Raw genomic sequence first — 21,001 nt, forward strand, 5'->3', positions numbered from 1 at the left:
GAGGAGTGAGCAGAAGCACTGTTGCAGAGAAGGACTCTTGGTGGCAGGGGAGGGTAGGGTGCTGGGCATGGTGGCTCACGCCGGTAATCCCAGCACTTTGGGAGGCTGAGATGGGTGGATCACCCAAAGTCAGGAGTTTGAGACCAGTTTGGCCAACATGGTGAAACCCCATCTCTACTAAAAATACAAAAATTAGCCGGGTGTGGTGGTGTGTGCCTATAATCCCAGCTACTCAGGAGGCTGAGGCGAGAGAATCGCTTGAACCCCGGAGGCAGAGGTTGCAGTGAGTTGAGATCATGCCATTGTACTCCAGCCTGGGTGATAAGAACGAAACTCCACCTCAGGAAAAAAAAAAAAAAAAAAAAAAAAGGCCTGTCAGGGGAAGCTCTCCCAGCGATTTTCTGCGAAAGTGCTGAGGAACTTTCTCAAAACACTCTCACGATAAGCAGACGTTCTCATTCTTTGGTCCTCCAGAACAGGCACAATGCCTTGGGCATTCCCCAAACCTGCTGTAGTGACCTTTACTCCTGCTTGACCAGCCTGCTTCTACTGTGACTACGCCACCTCTTGGCTCTCGGTAGCCAGTACTGCGGTTGTGCCTTGTCTTCAGGATGGTCCTGGGAAAGCCGTGTTCCATCTCCTGTTGTGACTCTCAGGACTCTGAGTCCACTTGTTGAACATTTCCACCGAAAGCTCTGCTCCTGTCGGCAGCTGATCTGGACGCGATGGTTTTGGCGCCCACTGAGTGGAAAGGCTGCTCAACTTCAATTTTCCAGGCGGAGCTGCGTAAGCTGAGCCGGTTGAGACGCCCATGGTGTCAACTGTTGCTCCTGCTGTTAACTGTGGGTACTCTACAATTACGGCACGAACAGGATGAATTTTTTCCCCACTAATTGATGTGGATGGTCTGTAGCTGTGGGCTTCGTCTTCCACACCGTTGCATTCCTTCTTAAAATGAGTCGTCCATTTGTAAACTGCTGATTTCTTTGGGGCATTGTCCCCATAAACTTTTCATAAAGTATCAATGATTTCACCATTCTTCCACCCAAGCTTCACTGTAAACCTGCTGTTTGTTCTGGCTTCAATTTTAGCAGAATTCAAGTTGCTCTTTTCATGAGAAGGGCTCTTTTCAAACTGATGTTTTATCCTTAGTGCCCCAAACTAGATCCTGTCCAGATATAACAAGTTAGTGCGAATTTATTTTGGTGCAAAAACATTTTGAAACCCATGCACAGTTTTTTTCAAAATACGTATTTTCTATGAATTTTTACAAGTCTCCTGGTATTTTCACCACGAAGCCTAGTTTGCACGATTCCCACGTGTGCCGTGAGCTCTGGGGGACCCCTCACCATGCCCTTGTGGGAGAAGGTCCATGTTTTTAGGGGTTCACCAACGCCTACTTTCTGGAGCTGCTCAGCCCAGCCCGTCCTGCACCGAAGCACACTTCTGTGTCCCTACGGCCTCCCCAGCACACGTGCGTGGGCCAAGTGCATCACCCGATGGGCGCCTCCCTTTGTATGGATTTTCAGAGGCCCCTCCCTGGGGGCAGCCAAAAATGCACTCACTGGGCCCAGGGTCCCCTCCCACCACCAAGGACCTTCCAGAAACATCTCGGCAGAGGGCAGCAGGGCTGGCCCTAAAACTTTTTCATTCAGCTTTTATTACAAAATGAAATCCCCCACTAATGTCAGTGAAAGTATCAACTTTGACCGGAAGAAACAAAAATGCTGAAAATTCAATGTGACCCCTTTTCAGGGATGACCGCAGAGCAGAATGTTGTTGAAAAGTTCCTCTGATTTCTGATGGTGGAGGTGACACAACCCCCAAGGGCTTAAACACCAGGTGAAGATCCCACGGGTTACTCTCTAGAGGGCCAGGGGTCATGAGTACCGTCAGGGACACTAAGGCAGCGGGAGGGCCCATCTCAATGTCGGGGGCACGAGGCGCCTGATCCTGGTGCCCCGTGTCCCACGACCGAGCTCAGACGGGAGAAGAGTGATGCGCGGGACTGTGTGGCTTCGGCCTGCTCAAGTCAGTGCTGACAAACTCTGCCCTCCAAACACGCATCAAATCCACACCTAGGCACCTTGCCCACCAAGAAACTCACTCCTGGAACTCAGATGGGAGTCACAGGAGACCCTGGGTGGCTTCTGAGCAGTCTACTTCTGTTCTTTCTTCTGAAGAGACCCAGTCCACACAATTTCCCCTAGAACTGCCTCTGCAGCAGCTGTAGAAAGTGCTTTCCGAGGACATAGGAACTGTGCCCGAGGGCCATCGTTAGGGGCCGAAGAAACAATGTGTGAATCTAGACTGGGGGCAGCAAGCTTCCTGCCATGGGTCAGACAGGAGGCACCTGACCTCAGTCGGTGGGCCATACAGTCTCCACTGGGACCACGTGACACGGCCCTTGTGGTGCCCAAGACACAACAGACAGTGCATCGGCATGCGAGCGTCGCTGTGTCCTGATAACATCGTACCAAGAGCACAGGCGGCAGGACTAGGCCCACCAGCTGGAGTTGCCCGAACCTCTGCTCTGGTCCTGTCCACACAACTTCCGTAACATTCTTCCATGCACGATTCCATTCCCAGACTGAGAGGTTTCTTCTCACCTACCCAGACCTCACCACAAAGCACGGCGATTTCGCAAACATGGTGTACGACACAGGAGACACGGTGCTGGCCTCAGAGTGGGCGTGGAGTTGGTGTCTGGCACTCCCGCCGCAGGGCTGGGAGGGGAGAAATCAGTCTAGTCAGTGGTGGGGTGGAGAGAATGCCTTGGAATCCAGGAGTCCTGTGACTCTTGCCAGACCCAGGGCCCTGCCCTGGACGCTGTAAGGCATGGGCCCCACAGTCCTTTCTGACCGACATTCCGAGGCTTCCTCCACGGCTCTGACCAACCTGGCCAACGGGCAGCAGAACTCAGGGGGGCCGCCCTCTGCTTTCAACTGTCCACATCATCCCAAGGAGACTGGCTTCTAATTATTTTAATAAAGCTCTTGTCATAAAACCTTTTTCTTTGGACAGAAAAACACATTTCCAGCCATGCTTTTGGTGTGGATTTTAAAGCCAAGACGTTTTTCAATGAAAACCACAGACGTTTTGTGCAGATGCCACGTCCTTCGCGAAGCACTCTGGCTGCTGCTTTGCAGCAAGCGCACGTGGAGGGCTTTACTTCCCCGCTTTTAAGTGCTGTGGAGCCATTTTACTTCTAATCCCCCTCCAAAAACAAGTCCTGTGAAAATCACCGTTAAATGAAGTTCAGACCAAGAGAGTCTCTGGTGTCTAGGCTTGGTGTGTGGTGTTGCCTCAGAGCCAATCAAAACAAAATGTGAAAGATGAACCCAGGCTCACGGGCACTGGCACGTCGGCCACGCGTGAGGCTGCATGGGGCACAGTCGGATGCACATGCCCACGCTTATTTTCGTTTTCCTGGGCTTAGCACCCTCTAGGCTGTGATCCCAAGCACTTGCTAGACATAAGAAGGTCAGAATGTGAGGTGCAGGAGTGCAGCTTCAGCACCTGTTTGTGGAAAGACTAAGAAATGTTCCTTCTCCTCCATGGGACATGACTTCTTTGCCTGTAAAAAGGAAGCTGAGCATGGCACTCCCTGTGTCTTCGGGGCTGTGCTGCACCCTCCATGACCCTCCTACAGGAGGAAGCTGAAGGAATGTCCCTGTTTAATAGATGCTGCAAAAAATGGGAAACTGGACTCACATTTTATTCCCAGAATTAAACTTTTAATAAACAACTCAGTCTTGGCTGGGTGTGGTGGCTCACGCCTGTAGTCCCAGCACTTTGGGAGGCTGAGGCAGGTGGATCACGAGGTCAGGAGATTGAGACCATCCTGGTGAACACGATGAAACCCCGTCTCTACTAAAAAATACAAAAAACTAGCCGGGCGAGGTGGCGGGTGCCTGTAGTCCCAGCTACTCGGGAGGCTGAGGCAGGAGAATGGCGTGAACCCGGGAGGCGGAGCTTGCAGTGAGCCGAGATCACACCACTGCACTGCAGCCTGGGCGACAGAGCGAGACTCCGTCTCAAAAAAAAAAAAAAAAAAAAAAAAAAAAAGAACTCAGTCTCTAAAACAATAACACTGAGGTATCTGCCGTTGGCCTCTCAGGCCATCACTTTACGGAGAGTATTTCCATTTCCATGAGGTCACTCCTGGCCTCAGGGGCCACCTGAGGGCAGACAGGGGCGGGCTTGAAGTTTCCCGAGGCGGCAGGCCCACTGACCACGGGCTCAAGAGGCAGGAGAAATGGGTGGAGAGAGGGGATCTTTAGAGAAGGTTGGCAAATGCCTGTAAGGTGCACCCCTGGGGCCGGCAAGCCCAGGGAAGCCACGACTGTGGTGCCCAGAGGATGCCTATGCCCATGAGGCACGTACAGAGGGGAGCGTGGTGCTAAGGGGAGAGGGCAGCTTCTCTGTGTGGTGGCCTCTGCATTTAGGGAGGTCCCGTGTGAAGCCATGGGGTGCTACGAATCGCCTTCCCACGGCCTCAGTGTGGCTTCTCTGGTGCCTTCGTTACCGACACAGCACTGCACCCTTCGCTCAGTCATCAGCCAACCTGCACCTGCAGGCTGAAGACGACGTCTCCCCTTGGCTTCCCAGGGAACAGAGCTGGGTCGGGACAGCAGTAGCAGGCGGGTGCCGGCCACTCTCCTCGGCTTCTTGGGAAACAGAGTTGGGCTGGGATAGCAGTAGCAGGCGGGTGCCGGCCACTCTCCTCGGCTTCCCAAGGGGACAGAGCTGGGTCATGACAGCAGGCAGGTGCCGGCCACTCCCCTTGGCTTCCCGGGAAACAGAGTTGGGCTGGCATAGAAGTAGTAGGCAGGTGCGGCCACTCTCCTCGGCTTCCCAGTGGGACAGAGCTGGGTTGGGACAGCAGGCGGGTGCGGCTACTCTCCTCAGCTTCCCAGGGGGACACAGCTGGGTTGGGACAGCAGGCAGGTGTTGGCCACTCCCCTTGGCTTCCCAGGGGAACAGAGCTGGATTGGGACAGCAGGTGGGGTGCTGGCCATTCTCCTCAGCTTCCCGAGGAACACAGCTGGGCTGGGAAGGCAGGCGGGGTGCCAGCCACTCTCCTCAGCTTCCTGAGGAACAGAGCTGGGCCGGGACAGCAGGCGGGGTGCTGGCCATTCTGCTTCCTTGCAGGGCCATTGCTCGAGCAGCCTCCCAGCTGTGCTCTGTGCAAGGGGCTATGTCACGGGGCATGTCTAGCTCTAAACCACTGCATACCATCAAATTACGGCCTGTACATACCATCCTCAAAAGCCACAACAGCATCTAAATGCAACATTTCACTTTACAGCTGGGTTTCAACATCTGGAAAGAAATGACCTTCCAGTTCATTCCCCCACTAGGACCCTAAAGAACACTCACCACACCCTCCGTCAACACAAGCCTCAGAGCAAACCGAGCTTATGGGGCCAACAGGCTGCAGCCCTGCGGCCACCCACAGCCGGCACGCCTCTGGGGACTCTGTGGGAACTGGGCTTAGGGCTGGCACACCATGCTGGAGTCTCTGGCTGCCTTTCTGCCCCCAATAAATGCCCTGGCGCATCGTCCATACAAACTGGCCCTCGCTGGCTCTCCCCACGAAGGGGCCTCCAGGGGGAGATGCTCCCAGCCACTTTCTCACCTCTTCCTGAAAATCGACTGAAGCAAAAGCGACCCCACTCAACCCTCATCCACCCCCACCCGAACCTTCTCCCGCTGGGTCTCTGCCCAGCACCCATCAGCCTCCTCCAAGCCAGCACCTTGAGACCTCGCCACGTGCCCTCTCTGCCAAAATTAGCTGTTACTCCCCTCGATCCCATCTCACTTCAATCTCTTTGAGATGGCCCTACGTCTCCAGCCTGTGGCCCTGTCATGATCTCTGTTGCTGTTTTCTGGGCTTGTCCACTGGCCCCCAGCTCCTACCCTGGCCTGCTGTTTGCCAGGTCCAAGTCTGTCACTTAAGCTGCCACAAGATGGGCCTGTCCAACATGCAGAGCTGGCCGTGACGCTTCATTCCAGTCAGAGGCCCTGACAGCGCCCCCGCCATCAGGACCGAGCCTGGCTCTGTGGATGGGCGGGTTTGCGCCATCGGGCTCTGTCCCCTCAGGAAGGCCCTTCTCCCATAATGTCCCGTGCCAGGCTCATTCCTCCAGGACTCAGCCGGAGGCTTGCCTCCTCCAGAAACTTCCTTGGCCCCCCAGGTGGGCAGGTCCCCTGAGGTCTTACCAGGCCTGCCTAGAGCTTGTCCTCCCAGTCCCCTGCTACTCTCCAGGGCAGGCACTGTGCTGACTCACTGTTCGATCTCACAGGGCCGGCCCTGCAGGCACAGCGAAGGCTGGGTCAGGACGAGCTCTCTCAGCTCCGAGGCTGTAGCTTGTATGCTTTTGCTTCTTTGTGCTTCTCAGATAAATTTCTACATAGGAAAATACTTGGATGCATTTAAGAGACAAAATTGCTTTTAGAAAAGAACGTGGCACGGTCTGTATGAAACCTCTTCATAGCCTTGACTTCCTTAGGCAAGGAACCCAGGGACCAGCGTGGTGAGTGCAGTGGGTGTCACTCGGCAATGGTGAAAACAGCAGTTGTTAGGTGCTGTGACTCCTAAAACACACCTGTCTACAAAAGGCAGCAACACAGCAACACAGCTTATGGAAGGAACAAACACTGAGAGCCTCGGCCTTCCCGTCTCACTTGAAAAGTTGCAGAAAGTGAAACGGCTTTGCCCAGTTGCTCAATTTCCAGACTACTGCCAGTTTGTTAGGATATTACAGGAACTGCTTGAGAAGATCCAGTTTCAGAGACGTCTCTGATAAATGTTGTAATATCACAGTGGAATCTAAGCTACGAAGCACGAGCATCTGGATGTGGCGCTCATCCCTGACAGAAGAGTCCCCCGTGTCCCCGCACACAGGTGAGGGAGGGGATACGGAGCTCCGTCACCATCGTCATCCTCTCCCTACACGCGCCCCCCCCCCGTGTCCCCGCGCACAGGTGAGGGAGGGGATACGGAGCTCCGTCACCATCGTCATCCTCTCCCTACACGCCCCCCCCGTGTCCCCACGCACAGGTGAGGGAGGGGATACGGAGCTCCGTCACCATCGTCATCCTCTCCCTACACGCCCCCCCGTGTCCCCGCGCACAGGTGAGGGAGGGGATACGGAGCTCCGTCACCATCGTCATCCTCTCCCTACACGCCCCCCCCCCCGTGTCCCCGCACACAGGTGAGGGAGGGGATACGGAGCTCCGTCACCATCGTCATCCTCTCCCTACATGCCCCTCTCCCGGCGGCTCCGACTTTACTCAGCAACTTCAAAGCCGCGTCTGGCACTGGGACTGGTTTGAATTAAGATTCCGTTTTCTCCTGTGAGTCTCTGGGCCTGAGGAGAAAGTGCCGGCTGCTTCTGGATTTCATTAGGGGCAATTTTCTTATCTTTTCTTTGTCTTAGGCTTGATCCCCTGAAAACGCAACGTGGCAGGCAATGGGTCTGAATAACAAGGTGCTGCCTGGAAGGCATGCATTGTACCCGGGGGCCCCGGCGGGGGAGAGGAGCAGAAGAAAGGGGAGAACCAATCTCTGACCCTTCTTCCCCATCATCGGATGCCCAGGGAACCATAAATTGTAAACTTCAAAGTGCTATTTTACATTAAAATCAATAAAAAAAAAAACCCTGAAACAATTTTCCTTTTCAAAGACGCTATTTAAGCTTTAAAAAGTTCACTTGATAAGGTATTATCATGTACACACTTGGCAGGAGATTAAAGCACATGTCAAGAGCAACTCAGAAAGGCACGTTCATCCTAAAGGCTGGCCAGGCCGGCCGGGGCCTCGGGAGGGGGAGTGACCCTGAGGGCAGATGCCCATTGCTGCTTTGGGCCTGGGCTTGCCCACCAGCAGGGATGCCATGGGGTAAGGGTTTCACCCCAGGATCCAAGAGCCGAAGGCACCACTGAGAAATGCCCATGGGGTGAGGGTGGTCCATCAAAACCTGGCCTGGGACCACTGACCGGAAAGAGGGCACCACCTCCTTTCTCTCCGCAAACCAGGAAAGCCTGCCTTCTCTCTCTGCACGGGAATCTGGCCACAGTGGGCCCTGGGTTCCCCGGGCGGCACCAGTGTTCACTCAGGCAGGAAGTCGACCAGGCAGCATCTACACCTCTCATGGTGGCCAGAGACTTTACTTTCAGAGAAGCCTCCGAGGGAGCCCAGTTCTCTGGGGCGACAACCAAGCGAGGGGCAGCGGGAGCGCATTCCATGAGCAGACGGCGACACGCCCACGCCAGGGGTCCGATTTCATATGAGCTCATTTTCAGACGTGGCATTGGGGGAAGTCCTTCTCTTTTAAATTAGGCAGGACAACTGTCAACATTACATTAAATCTTGATCAAGAGTAAAAAGAGACATCAAAATCCAACCGATGAGATCGGGAAAAAGTGGTTCAGGTACAGATCAGAGCAGGTCTGCTGAGGCGCTCATGAATTCCCTCCTGCACAGCCCGGGCTCACCGCTGGAGCAGCCGAGCAGCCTGGGCGCCGTCAGACGGGGTCTGTTCCTTCTAAGAGCCACTGAGTGCCTGGGGAGGGGGCCCACATGTCCTGGGCCAGGCCTGTATGTCACCAGATCTCAACAACCTTTCCAAGGGGAGCAATGGACCCCAGTTAGAGAAGAACTGCAGACACTGAGAGAGGCCTTGTGACTTATTCACCATCCCCAGAAAGCATGTGGCAGAGTCCACACAAAACGTTTACAGATGTATCCTTGTGTAGGGCCTCACCTGCCAGAGACGTGCACACACAGGTGCACACAAAGACATGGGCATGCAAAGACACACAAGCACACATGTGTATACTCATACACAGACGTGCACACACAGATATACACACAAAAAGACATGTGCATGCGAAGACACACAGGCACACGGGTGTATACTCATACCTAGATGTGCACACAGAGATATACACACACAGATACATGCATGCAAAGACACACAAGCACATGGGTGTGTACTCAGAGATGTGCACACACACATGCATACCTGCATGCACACAGACATGCATCCACACCCACACAGACGTGTGCAATGTACATAGGCATGGACACACACCTGAAGACATGTGCATGGCTACAGATGCCCGCACAAGCATGGAGAAACATGCACACAGATGAACACCCACCCACACAGACACACACACACACAGGTGGACACGCACATATGCAGACATGCACTCACATCCATACAGACACACACGCACACACGTCACAAAGACACATCTGCACACATGTGGTTTATATGTACGTAAATCAGGACAAAACCATGGAGTTAGAGAAAGAGAAAAACGCTGAAGACTGTATTGGGCTTTGATGCCATATGGACAGTGTCTTCTAACAGAGACACGATCTGTCAGGTTCAGCCACACTAATAAAACCCTTCTCCCCACGTGGCTCTGGGAAGCGATGCAGGCCGGGGGCTGCTCCCCCGGAGCCCGTCACTGCACCGCGGCAGGCGAAGCCGCCATTTTAAAACGAGGACAAGAAAACCTGTGCTGCTCAGCAGCCCGTTCTGGGTCACAGGAATGACTCCAGTCTGGCCTAGATCAATGGAGAAGCAACCACTTGATGACAAAAGCAAACACTGTACCTTTAAACAGCTCCCTGAGGCTAAATTCTGAAGGCTCAGAGTCCCACGAAGGAAGTGGGAAGAAGGGCGACAACTGCCTCTTGATATTTAGGAATAAACAAGAAATACTTATTTCCATTGGACATCGCATCACAAGAGGTTGAGGAGATCATGAGACCCTGAAGATCTTCGCCTTCGTTTCTCATGAACACACTCCACTCTGCACAGAAGTCCCTGCCACTGTCTCCATCACTCTCTCACCATCGGGACCTCGAGTGGGCTCCTGGTTTTATTTCATGCACAGAAGGGAGCACTAAGAGCCGATGGTAAGAAGATAGTCTCCAAGATTCCACGCTTGGCACTGAAGAACGAACTGAGACAGCCCCAACGGCCCCTGCAGCCCCGTTCAGCCACAGACCAGTTTCAGACACGCTCATCTCCAACAAGTGCTTCCTGGAGTGTGTGCACAGAGGAAAAGCTGCTATTTCAGGTGTCACGTGAAGCCAGGAGACTCACCTGAAGGCCGCCAAGTACTCAGCATCTCCCATGGGAGGGTCCAGGCCGCCAGTGAAAGCCATGTTGACGTTGAAACCCACGCCGGGCCCTGTGCCCACCTGTTGCCACAAGGAGAGAAACACACGTCACAGACCCTGAGCAGGACCTGTCTGACAGTAACGTCTGACACAGGTGGCACCAGGATGGGCTCAGCCTTGGGCCTCTGGGGAGAGCCCACGTGTCCCGATCTCCTGCTGCATATTCATTAAAACGTGTGCGAAGGAGTCCCCCACTCACACCGGTGCACTGACATCAACGAGGGGGCCCTTTTCCTGGCTGCTGAGGGCTCTCGCCAACCCTGCCCTCGGCACACCAAGGCCCCGTACTGACATTTCTGTGGACCCGCCGCCCTGTGTCGTGTGCCGTATATGACATCGGGGAATCAGACCTGGGTCTCTCTGGGCAGAAAGTGTCTCTGATGAGCCTGTCATTTTCTATTTCCTCTAAAAAAATAAGATCCAGAGGCAGACGGAGCGTCTTGCCTGGATGAAAGCCCTGCTGTTGGGGCCTCTGTTCAGAGTGGGCAGGCTCTGAAGGGGGACCTGGGGCGACGTTAAGGAGCCGCTGGGCCTGCCGTTCCTGGGGCCGCCACGCAGCCCTGCGCCGGGCAAAGGACAGTGGACAGAGCCCCTTGCCTGAGGGTGTCTTGTGGAAGACAGTGGGCCGGGCCCTGCCTGGAGGAAAATGGGCACCGCTCACCTCCTCCTTCACAAACACCTCGGTCTGCCTGGATGGGAACCAGAAACAATATCCAGCCTCTCATTTGTACTTTAGACCAAACACAGGCCACCTGTGCACACGCGGCGCGACGCACGCTGACGTCTGACTGAAGTTACTGTCTGGGCTTACGCGAGCGTGAAGGCCTCACTCGCTGCTGCCGGGCAGCTGTGGACCGTCTGCCCTGTGCCCCCACAGCGGCTCCCCGCAGCCCCCCTTACACACCCCACCTACCTCGTCAGGAGCCCCGCTGCCCGGGAAGAAGTTGCCATCGTCGTAGCGGTGGAGGGACATGTACAGGACGCTGGGGTCGCTGTAGAAAGCCTGCTGGGTCCCGTTTCCATGGTGCACGTCCTGCAAGAGCAGGAACAGCCAACTCAGGGCTGAGACGGGTCCTGGAGGGCGGCCTCCCCTCAGGGCTGTCTCCCACCCCAGCTGTGCTTAGTGAACAACGGCTCCTGCTCAGGAATGACATTACCCTCCAGCCGGGCCGCACCCAGCGGACGCGAGTCTGGGGCTGTGTGGGTCAGGGCTATGTGGTGCAGGGTTGCAGGGGTTCTAAGGCCCAGTGTTCGCATCTGCGGCACTGTTTCCCTCGCCCTGAGAGCCTTGGCACAATCCTGACTCCAGCAGCGGAGGGGCTGGAGTTCAGCCGGGCCTGGAGGCCACCATTTCCCAAACGAAGCCATCTGATCAATTTCCTGCACCTGCTGTGTCTCTGACAAGTGAGCAATTTCCTCAGCCTCTGTCGGGAAGGAGGTCACCGGCTGTGGCCTGCGCTCTTGCAGGCTCACGGGAGGTGCCAATCCCATGCCAGGCAGGGGGTTTGGCAGGAGACAAGTCCCAGGTGTCTGTGAGTGACAGGCACACACAGTACGGGGTCCAGGCCCCTGTGCCCAAATGGCAAGCACCGTTTCTTAATCACAAAACCCACAGGTCAAATGCACCAGAGGGCAACATGAGAGGCAGCCTGGGGCTTTACTGACCATGGCTGTTCTGCCCTGGGCCACACGGCAGGTGGTCACCAGGATGGGCGGGCGAGGGGGTGGCCCTGCTGAGAACAGCTGTGTGCCTGAGAAGAGAGCAGGCAGCCCTGATGTCCCCAGCGCGAGAGCTTGCTGCTCTGTTATCTGTGCTCATCACAGTAAAGGTGGAAGGGCAGCCACAGGTGAGGAGTGATGGAACAGGTGCCTTCGGTCCCACAGAGTAGGTAATCAGCAGGAAAATGCACACGGAGGCTTTCCCGACGCGCAGCTTCCCACTGAGATGCCCCTGTCCGCGTGGTGTGTACATGGGCAACATCACAGCTCCGCGTGCAGGGAGCACACCACACGGGGTCTACACAGCCTGTCTGTGTGCCCTAGTGCTTCACTCTGCAACATCACAGCTCAGCGTGCAGGAAGCACACCACACGGGGTCTACACAGCCTGTCTGCATGCCCTAGCGCTTCACTCTGCAACATCACAGCTCAGCGTGCAGGGAGCACGCCACACGGGGTCTACACAGCCTGTCTGCGTGCCCTAGTGCTTCACTCTGTGTTGGGGACGGGTCCCCGGTCTTTAGCCGTCAGCAGCCTCACATTGCTCTCTTCTTGGGCACTCCTACCGGCTCCCTTAGGAGGAGCTGAGGGAGGGCTCCCGGCTCGCAGGTCCTTGGGTGTGGAGGACCCGCTGCTCTGCCGCATCCCCTGACCTGCCTCTCCGAGAGCGCACGGCCGCCTGGGGGCTGTCTGGCCGTGCTGGCTGCGCCACATTGTTTCTTTACCCAAACTCAGAAGGACTTTTCCAATTCAAATCATAACCCTACCTGACAGGGCCTGCTTTTCCCCTTAAAATTATGAAACAAATCATAAATACCAAAGACAACACTAAATATGTATATATCTGGCTTTAAAAAGAGTAGTAAGATGAACACCTTGAACATTAATTTCCGGTATAAGAATGAGTATACCTATTCGTGGAATGTAGATTCAGACACCATATAGCATTATTTAAAAAGAGATGACTCTTTTGGGGCAGTGGCAGCCCCCATTCCAGCAGGACCAGGTGCCCACACAGCAGCAGGAAGGCATGGGTTTCACTGTGGTGACTGAGAGGAGAGTGCCGCCTTCGGCCAGGTCAGGGCCCTCCCAGGCTCCCAGGCCACACACAAAGTCGATGTGGACACAGCCTCCTCCCCAACGCCTGCCTTCCAAGAAGATCTCACCAAGGGTGGCCCTGGCTGCTGCCCTCACCCACAGGCATATTTCTGGACACGCCAGGACCCCATTAGCCGGGGTCGGCTGATGGAAGCTATAGAATGACTTGTAGCAGGTTTGGGGCTTTAATTCTCCGCATCTTTGAGACCGTTTCCAGAAACCTAAGCTTCCCAAATCCAAGAGCCCCCCCTCCTCTCTCCACATGCTGCTGTCTGGTCGGGGAGGACACAGCAGCAACCTGAGCCGTGCTTGAGGCAGCGGCTCTGCTTACCCAGTCCACGATGAGGATCTTGCTCACGCTCAACCTCTGCTGCAGAAGCTTGGCTGCCACGGCCACGGAGTTGAAGTAGCAAAAGCCCCTGTGGGAGAGAAGCGACGCTGGAGACAAAGCACAGGTGGGCGGTGGCCAGTTTTTCCACAACCTGCCAGAGAGCCACTCGGGTCCACGCAGACCTAAGAGGTCTGTGTGAGTGCACAGCTCCTGAATCTGCTGCAGGGAACCTTCAGTGATGCCGGAGAATCGGCTAACAGAGAGACACATACACATCACACACACACACACACACACACACACACACACACACTGAGAGACACATACACATCACACACACACACACACACACACACACACTAACAGAGAGACACATACACATCACACACACACACACACACACACACACACACACACACACACACGGCTCCCGAACAAGCCACTGGGGAATCTCAGCTGACGCCATAGGGTGGGTTAACCGACATGGACATGCACACACCCCACACAGACACACACCCCACACAGATACACACTCCACACAGACACACACCCCACAGAGACACACAACCCACACAGATACACACTCCACACAGACACACACCCCACACAGATACACACCCCACACAGATACACACTCCACACAGATACACACTCCACACAGACACACACCCCACACAGATACACACTCCACACAGACACACAACCCACACAGACACACACTCCACACAGACACACAACCCACACAGATACACACTCCACACAGATACACACTCCACACAGACACCCCACACAGATACACACTCCACACAGACACCCCACACAGATACACACTCCACACAGACACACACCCCACACAGACACACAACCCACACAGATACACACTCCACACAGATACACAACCCACACAGACACACACTCCACACAGACACACAACCCACACAGATACACACTCCACACAGACACACACCCCACACAGACACACACCCCACACAGACACACACCCCACACAGACACACAACCCACACAGATACACACTCCACACAGATACACACTCCACACAGACACACACCCCACACAGATACACACCCCACACAGATACACACTCCACACAGATACACACTCCACACAGACACACACCCCACACAGATACACACTCCACACAGACACACAACCCACACAGACACACACTCCACACAGACACACAACCCACACAGATACACACTCCACACAGATACACACTCCACACAGACACCCCACACAGATACACACTCTACACAGACACCCCACACAGATACACACTCCACACAGACACACACCCCACACAGACACACAACCCACACAGATACACACTCCACACAGACACACATCCCACACAGACACACACTCCACACAGACACACAACCCACACAGATACACACTCCACACAGACACACACCCCACACAGACACACACCCCACACAGACACACACTCCACACAGATACACACTCCACACAGACACCCCACACAGATACACACTCCACACAGACACACATCCCACACAGATACACACTCCACACAGACACACACCCCACACAGACACACACCCCACACAGACACACACTCCACACAGATACACACTCCACACAGATACACACTCCACACAGACACCCCACACAGATACACACTCCACACAGACACACATCCCACACAGATACACACTCCACACAGACACACACCCCACACAGACACACACCCCACACAGATACACACTCCACACAGACACACACCCCACACAGATACACACTCCAGACACACAACCCACACAGACACACACTCCATACAGACACACAACCCACACAGATACACACTCCACACAGACACACAACCCACACAGACACACACCCCACACAGACACACAACCCACACAGATACACACTCCACACAGACACACAACCCACACAGACACACACTCCACACAGACACACAACCCACACAGATACACACTCCACACAGATACACACTCCACACAGACACCCCACACAGATACACACTCTACACAGACACCCCACACAGATACACACTCCACACAGACACACACCCCACACAGACACACACCCCACACAGATACACACTCCACACAGACACACAACCCACACAGACACACACTCCACACAGACACACAACCCACACAGATACACACTCCACACAGACACACACCCCACACAGACACACACCCCACACAGACACACACCCCACACAGATACACACTCCACACAGACACCCCACACAGATACACACTCCACACAGACACACATCCCACACAGATACACACTCCACACAGACACACACCCCACACAGACACACACCCCACACAGACACACACCCCACACAGACACACACTCCACACAGATACACACTCCACACAGATACACACTCCACACAGACACCCCACACAGATACACACTCCACACAGACACACATCCCACACAGATACACACTCCACACAGACACACACCCCACACAGACACACACCCCACACAGATACACACTCCACACAGACACACACCCCACACAGATACACACTCCAGACACACAACCCACACAGACACACACTCCATACAGACACACAACCCACACAGATACACACTCCACACAGATACACACTCCACACAGACACCCCACACAGATACACACTCCACACAGACACCCCACACAGATACACACTCCACACAGACACACACCCCACACAGACACACAACCCACACAGATACACACTCCACACAGACACACAACCCACACAGACACACACTCCACACAGACACACAACCCACACAGATACACACTCCACACAGATACACACTCCACACAGACACCCCACACAGATACACACTCTACACAGACACCCCACACAGATACACACTCCACACAGACACACACCCCACACAGACACACAACCCACACAGATACACACTCCACACAGACACACAACCCACACAGACACACACTCCACACAGACACACAACCCACACAGATACACACTCCACACAGACACACACCCCACACAGACACACACCCCACACAGACACACACCCCACACAGATACACACTCCACACAGACACCCCACACAGATACACACTCCACACAGACACACACCCCACACAGACACACACCCCACACAGACACACACCCCACACAGACACACACTCCACACAGATACACACTCCACACAGACACCCCACACAGATACACACTCCACACAGACACACATCCCACACAGATACACACTCCACACAGACACACACTCCACACAGACACACACTCCACACAGACACACACCCCACACAGACACACACTCCACACAGACACACAACCCACACAGATACACACCCCACACAGACACACACCCCACACAGATACACACCCCACACAGATACACACTCCACACAGATACACACTCCACACAGACACACACCCCACACAGACACACAACCCACACAGATACACACTCCACACAGATACACACTCCACACAGATACACACTCCACACAGACACACACCCCACACAGATACACACTCCACACAGATACACACCCCACACAGACACACACCCCACACAGACACACAACCCACACAGATACACACTCCACACAGACACACAACCCACACAGACACACACTCCATACAGACACACAACCCACACAGATACACACTCCACACAGATACACACTCCACACAGACACACAACCCACACAGATACACACTCCACACAGACACACACCCGACACAGATACACACTCCAGACACACACCCCACACAGATACACACTCCACACAGACACACATCCCACACAGATACACACTCCACACAGACACACACTCCACACAGACACACACCCCACACAGATACACACTCCACACAGACACACACCCCACACAGACACACACCCCACACAGACACACACTCCACACAGATACACACTCCACACAGACACACACTCCACACAGACACACACCCCACACAGATACACACTCCACACACACAACCCACACAGATACACACTCCACACAGACACACACCCCACACAGATACACAACCCACACAGATACACACTCCACACAGACACACAACCCACACAGATACACACTCCACACAGACACACACCCCACACAGACACACAACCCACACAGACACACACTCCACACAGACACAACCCACACAGATACACACTCCACACAGACACACACCCCACACAGATACACACTCCACACAGACACACAACCCACACAGACACACACCCCACACAGATACACACTCCACACAGACACACACCCCACACAGATACACACTCCACACACACGCCCCACACAGACACACACCCCACAGACACACACCCCACAGACACACACACATATCATGCAACACGTCCTACACACATACATGCCCCACAGATACACCCATACACCACAGACACACACCCCACACAGACACACACCCCAGACACACACCCCACACAGACACACACCCCACACAGACACACACCCCACACAGATACACACCCCACACAGACACACACTCCACACAGACACACACCCCACAAAAACACACACTCCACACAGACACACACCCCACACAGATACACACCCCACACAGACACACACTCCACACAGACACACACCCCACACAGACACACAACCCACACACACACTCCACACACACACTCCACACAGACACACACCCCACACAGATACACACCCCACACAGACACACACCCCACAGAGACACATACATATCATGCAACACGCCCTACACACATACATGCCCCACAGATACGCCCATACACCACAGACACACACCCCACACAGACACACACCCCACAGATACACACCCCACACAGACACACACCCCACACACACACTCCACAAAAACACACACCCCACACAGATACCCCACACACACACTCCACAAAAACACACACCCCACACAGACACACACCCCACACACACCCCACAAAAACACACACTCCACACAGACACACACCCCACACAGATACACACCCCACACAGACACACACCCCACAGACACACACCCCACACACACACCCCAGACAGACACACACTCCACACACACACTCCACACAGACACACACCCCACACAGATACACCCCCCCCACACACACCCCACACAGACACACACCCCACAAAAACACACACTCCACACAGACACACACCCCACACAGATACCCCACACAGACACACACCCCACAGACACACACCCCACACACACACCCCACACAGACACACACTCCACACACACACTCCACAGACACACACCCCACACAGATATACACCCCACACAGACACACACCCCACACAGATACACACCCCACACAGACACACACCACAGAGACACATACATATCATGCAACACGCCCTACACACATACATGCCCCACAGATACGCCCATACACCACAGACACACACCCCACAGACACACACCCCACACAGATACACACCCCACACAGACACACACCCCACACACACACTCCACAAAAACACACACCCCACACAGATACCCCACACAGACACACACTCCACAAAAACACACACCCCACACAGACACACACCCCACAGACACACACCCCACAGAGACACACACATATCATGCAACACACCCTACACACATACATGCCCCACAGATACGCCCATACACCACAGACACACACCTCACAAAAACACATACCCCACACAGACACACACCTCACAAAAACACACACCCCACACAGACACACACCCAGACACACATGCAGATACACATGAACATCCCACACAGAAACACACACATACAGAAACCACAGATACATAAAAGCACACACATACATATACACATAAGCATATACATATCACACATATCCACAGTTCCATACAGAGACAGACACACACACACTCTCTCCTGCTTGGAGGTCCCCCATGCTCCTCTGGTAGGGAAGCCTATTTCGCATGTGACCAGCATGTCCCTCATCTTCGCCCGGAACCCTTCCTCTCAGGAGCTGCCGCCCCGGCACATGGACACGGCACACGGACACGGCACACGGACACGGCAGCTGCTCATCTCAGTTGCTTACTGCTGACCTTTCTATATTCCAATACACAAATTACCCTTAATTTTAGAGACTCTTACTCAAGAGACCGAGAAAACAAGCTATGGAAGTGACTCAAATAACAATGAAAACCTTCTCAATCTCCATTTCCCTTTGTCTGAATGGCCACAGAAATGGAGAAACACTCGTTGTTCTGTTTTCGGAATCTGGGCTGGCATGGGGAAGCACACACACCCCAGAACATCCTAGACGCTGGGCTCCTGCAGCGGCTCACAGGGAGCACAGCGAAGAGCTGCAACCAAAGATAACTCGTTTGTCTCCTCTGAGGTTTATTATTCGGAATATCCAACGACTCAGGTTCAAATTAGAAAAGAAACTTCAGAGAAGTGAAACGAACACGAAGCCTGGTGCCCAAGTGACATGTTCTGGGACGTGGAGCAACTACGTGGTTTTCAGGTAAAGCCACAAAGGTTCCAACGAGCGTCCCTCCCTGGCGGTTACAATCTCCTCTCTGTACATGAAGGAGATTCTGCTCTAACATGCGGATCTGACTATCTCACCTCCTGATGTGAAACAGGGCACTGCTGGCCCCTCTGCTGACGCCCGACTTCCCGGGGTGGCAGGGAGGCCCTTTCCTGGGCCCCTGCGGTTCCGTCTCGCTCTGACTGCTTCCTGGCCACGCCAGGATAATGAACTTGTATCTGCACTTGTTCTTGGTTGCCCATCTGACAAACTGCTGCTCAAATTCTCCAAGGCAGAGCCCCACGCCACCTTCTCCTCACCAAAGCTGGCAAGATCAGGCACCCCTTCTCCATCTCCAGAGCATGGGAGCCGCTCTTCCTAGCACCAACCCTCCTCACTAGAGTGGCTACCGTCCCACGAGACAGCATGCTCTTTGACGGGATAGCTCACTCATTTACCACCCACGCCGCAAGGCACTCCACACACAGCTGCCGGTCTGCCCTGCCACTGGCTCTGCACACACAGGGATGGGTCGCCACTCTGCCCAGATCCTCAGCCGTGTGGGACTGTCAGCAGTCTCTGAAAGACCCGAAACAGCACCTGGATAGCTGCCTGCATGGACGTGGCTCTGCGACTTGCTGCGTCAGTACCAGGCGGTCAGCAGGCAGTTAAAGGCCATGGGCAAAATGACCCGAGTCCTCTAGACAACAAGGGCTGCAGTGACTCACTTGAGGGGGAGTGGTGTTTCCTCTCCCAAGTGTTGACAACTACTCAACAACCAGAGGCTTCTCTGGACTAACCTCCACACACCCTTTCCCATCCTTTCCTCTGATCTGTCTCCGTCACGAGCGAGCAGTGACGCTCGCAGACCTCGGCATCTGCACTCGACACCCAGGAGCTGAAGCCGGCATGTGGCATATCTTGGGTGGTCAGCAAATGGCAGCCCAGCTCCCCGAGGTCACTCAGGCACCCACCCAGCCCTAAGGGAGGGAAGGGAGACCCGGATTCCCCTGCAGCGCACAGCTGCGGTGTGTACTCACATGGGTGTGCTCTCCTCCGCGTGGTGTCCAGGGGGGCGGACCACAGCAAAGCCATTCTGCAGGTGAC

General features: G+C 54.5%; 1 protein-coding gene across 17 annotated transcripts in view; it reads right to left on the bottom strand.

The window, feature by feature from the left end:
- Window positions 1–21,001, bottom strand: part of LOC105473807 (histone deacetylase 4) — a 354,143-nt gene that overhangs the window by 23,093 nt on the left and 310,049 nt on the right. For all 17 annotated transcript variants that reach the window (XM_071073705.1, XM_011727858.2, XM_011727860.3 and 14 more), the window contains 4 exons: window positions 20,935–20,990; window positions 13,355–13,442; window positions 11,121–11,240; window positions 10,131–10,228 (listed from right to left, as the gene is read on the bottom strand). In XM_071073705.1, the coding sequence (XP_070929806.1) occupies window positions 10,131–10,228; window positions 11,121–11,240; window positions 13,355–13,442; window positions 20,935–20,990 (362 nt within the window). The remainder of the gene's footprint in view (window positions 1–10,130; window positions 10,229–11,120; window positions 11,241–13,354; window positions 13,443–20,934; window positions 20,991–21,001) is intronic.

The sequence above is a fragment of the Macaca nemestrina genome, chromosome 11, assembly GCF_043159975.1.
Source record: "Macaca nemestrina isolate mMacNem1 chromosome 11, mMacNem.hap1, whole genome shotgun sequence".
NCBI lineage: Eukaryota > Metazoa > Chordata > Mammalia > Primates > Cercopithecidae > Macaca > Macaca nemestrina.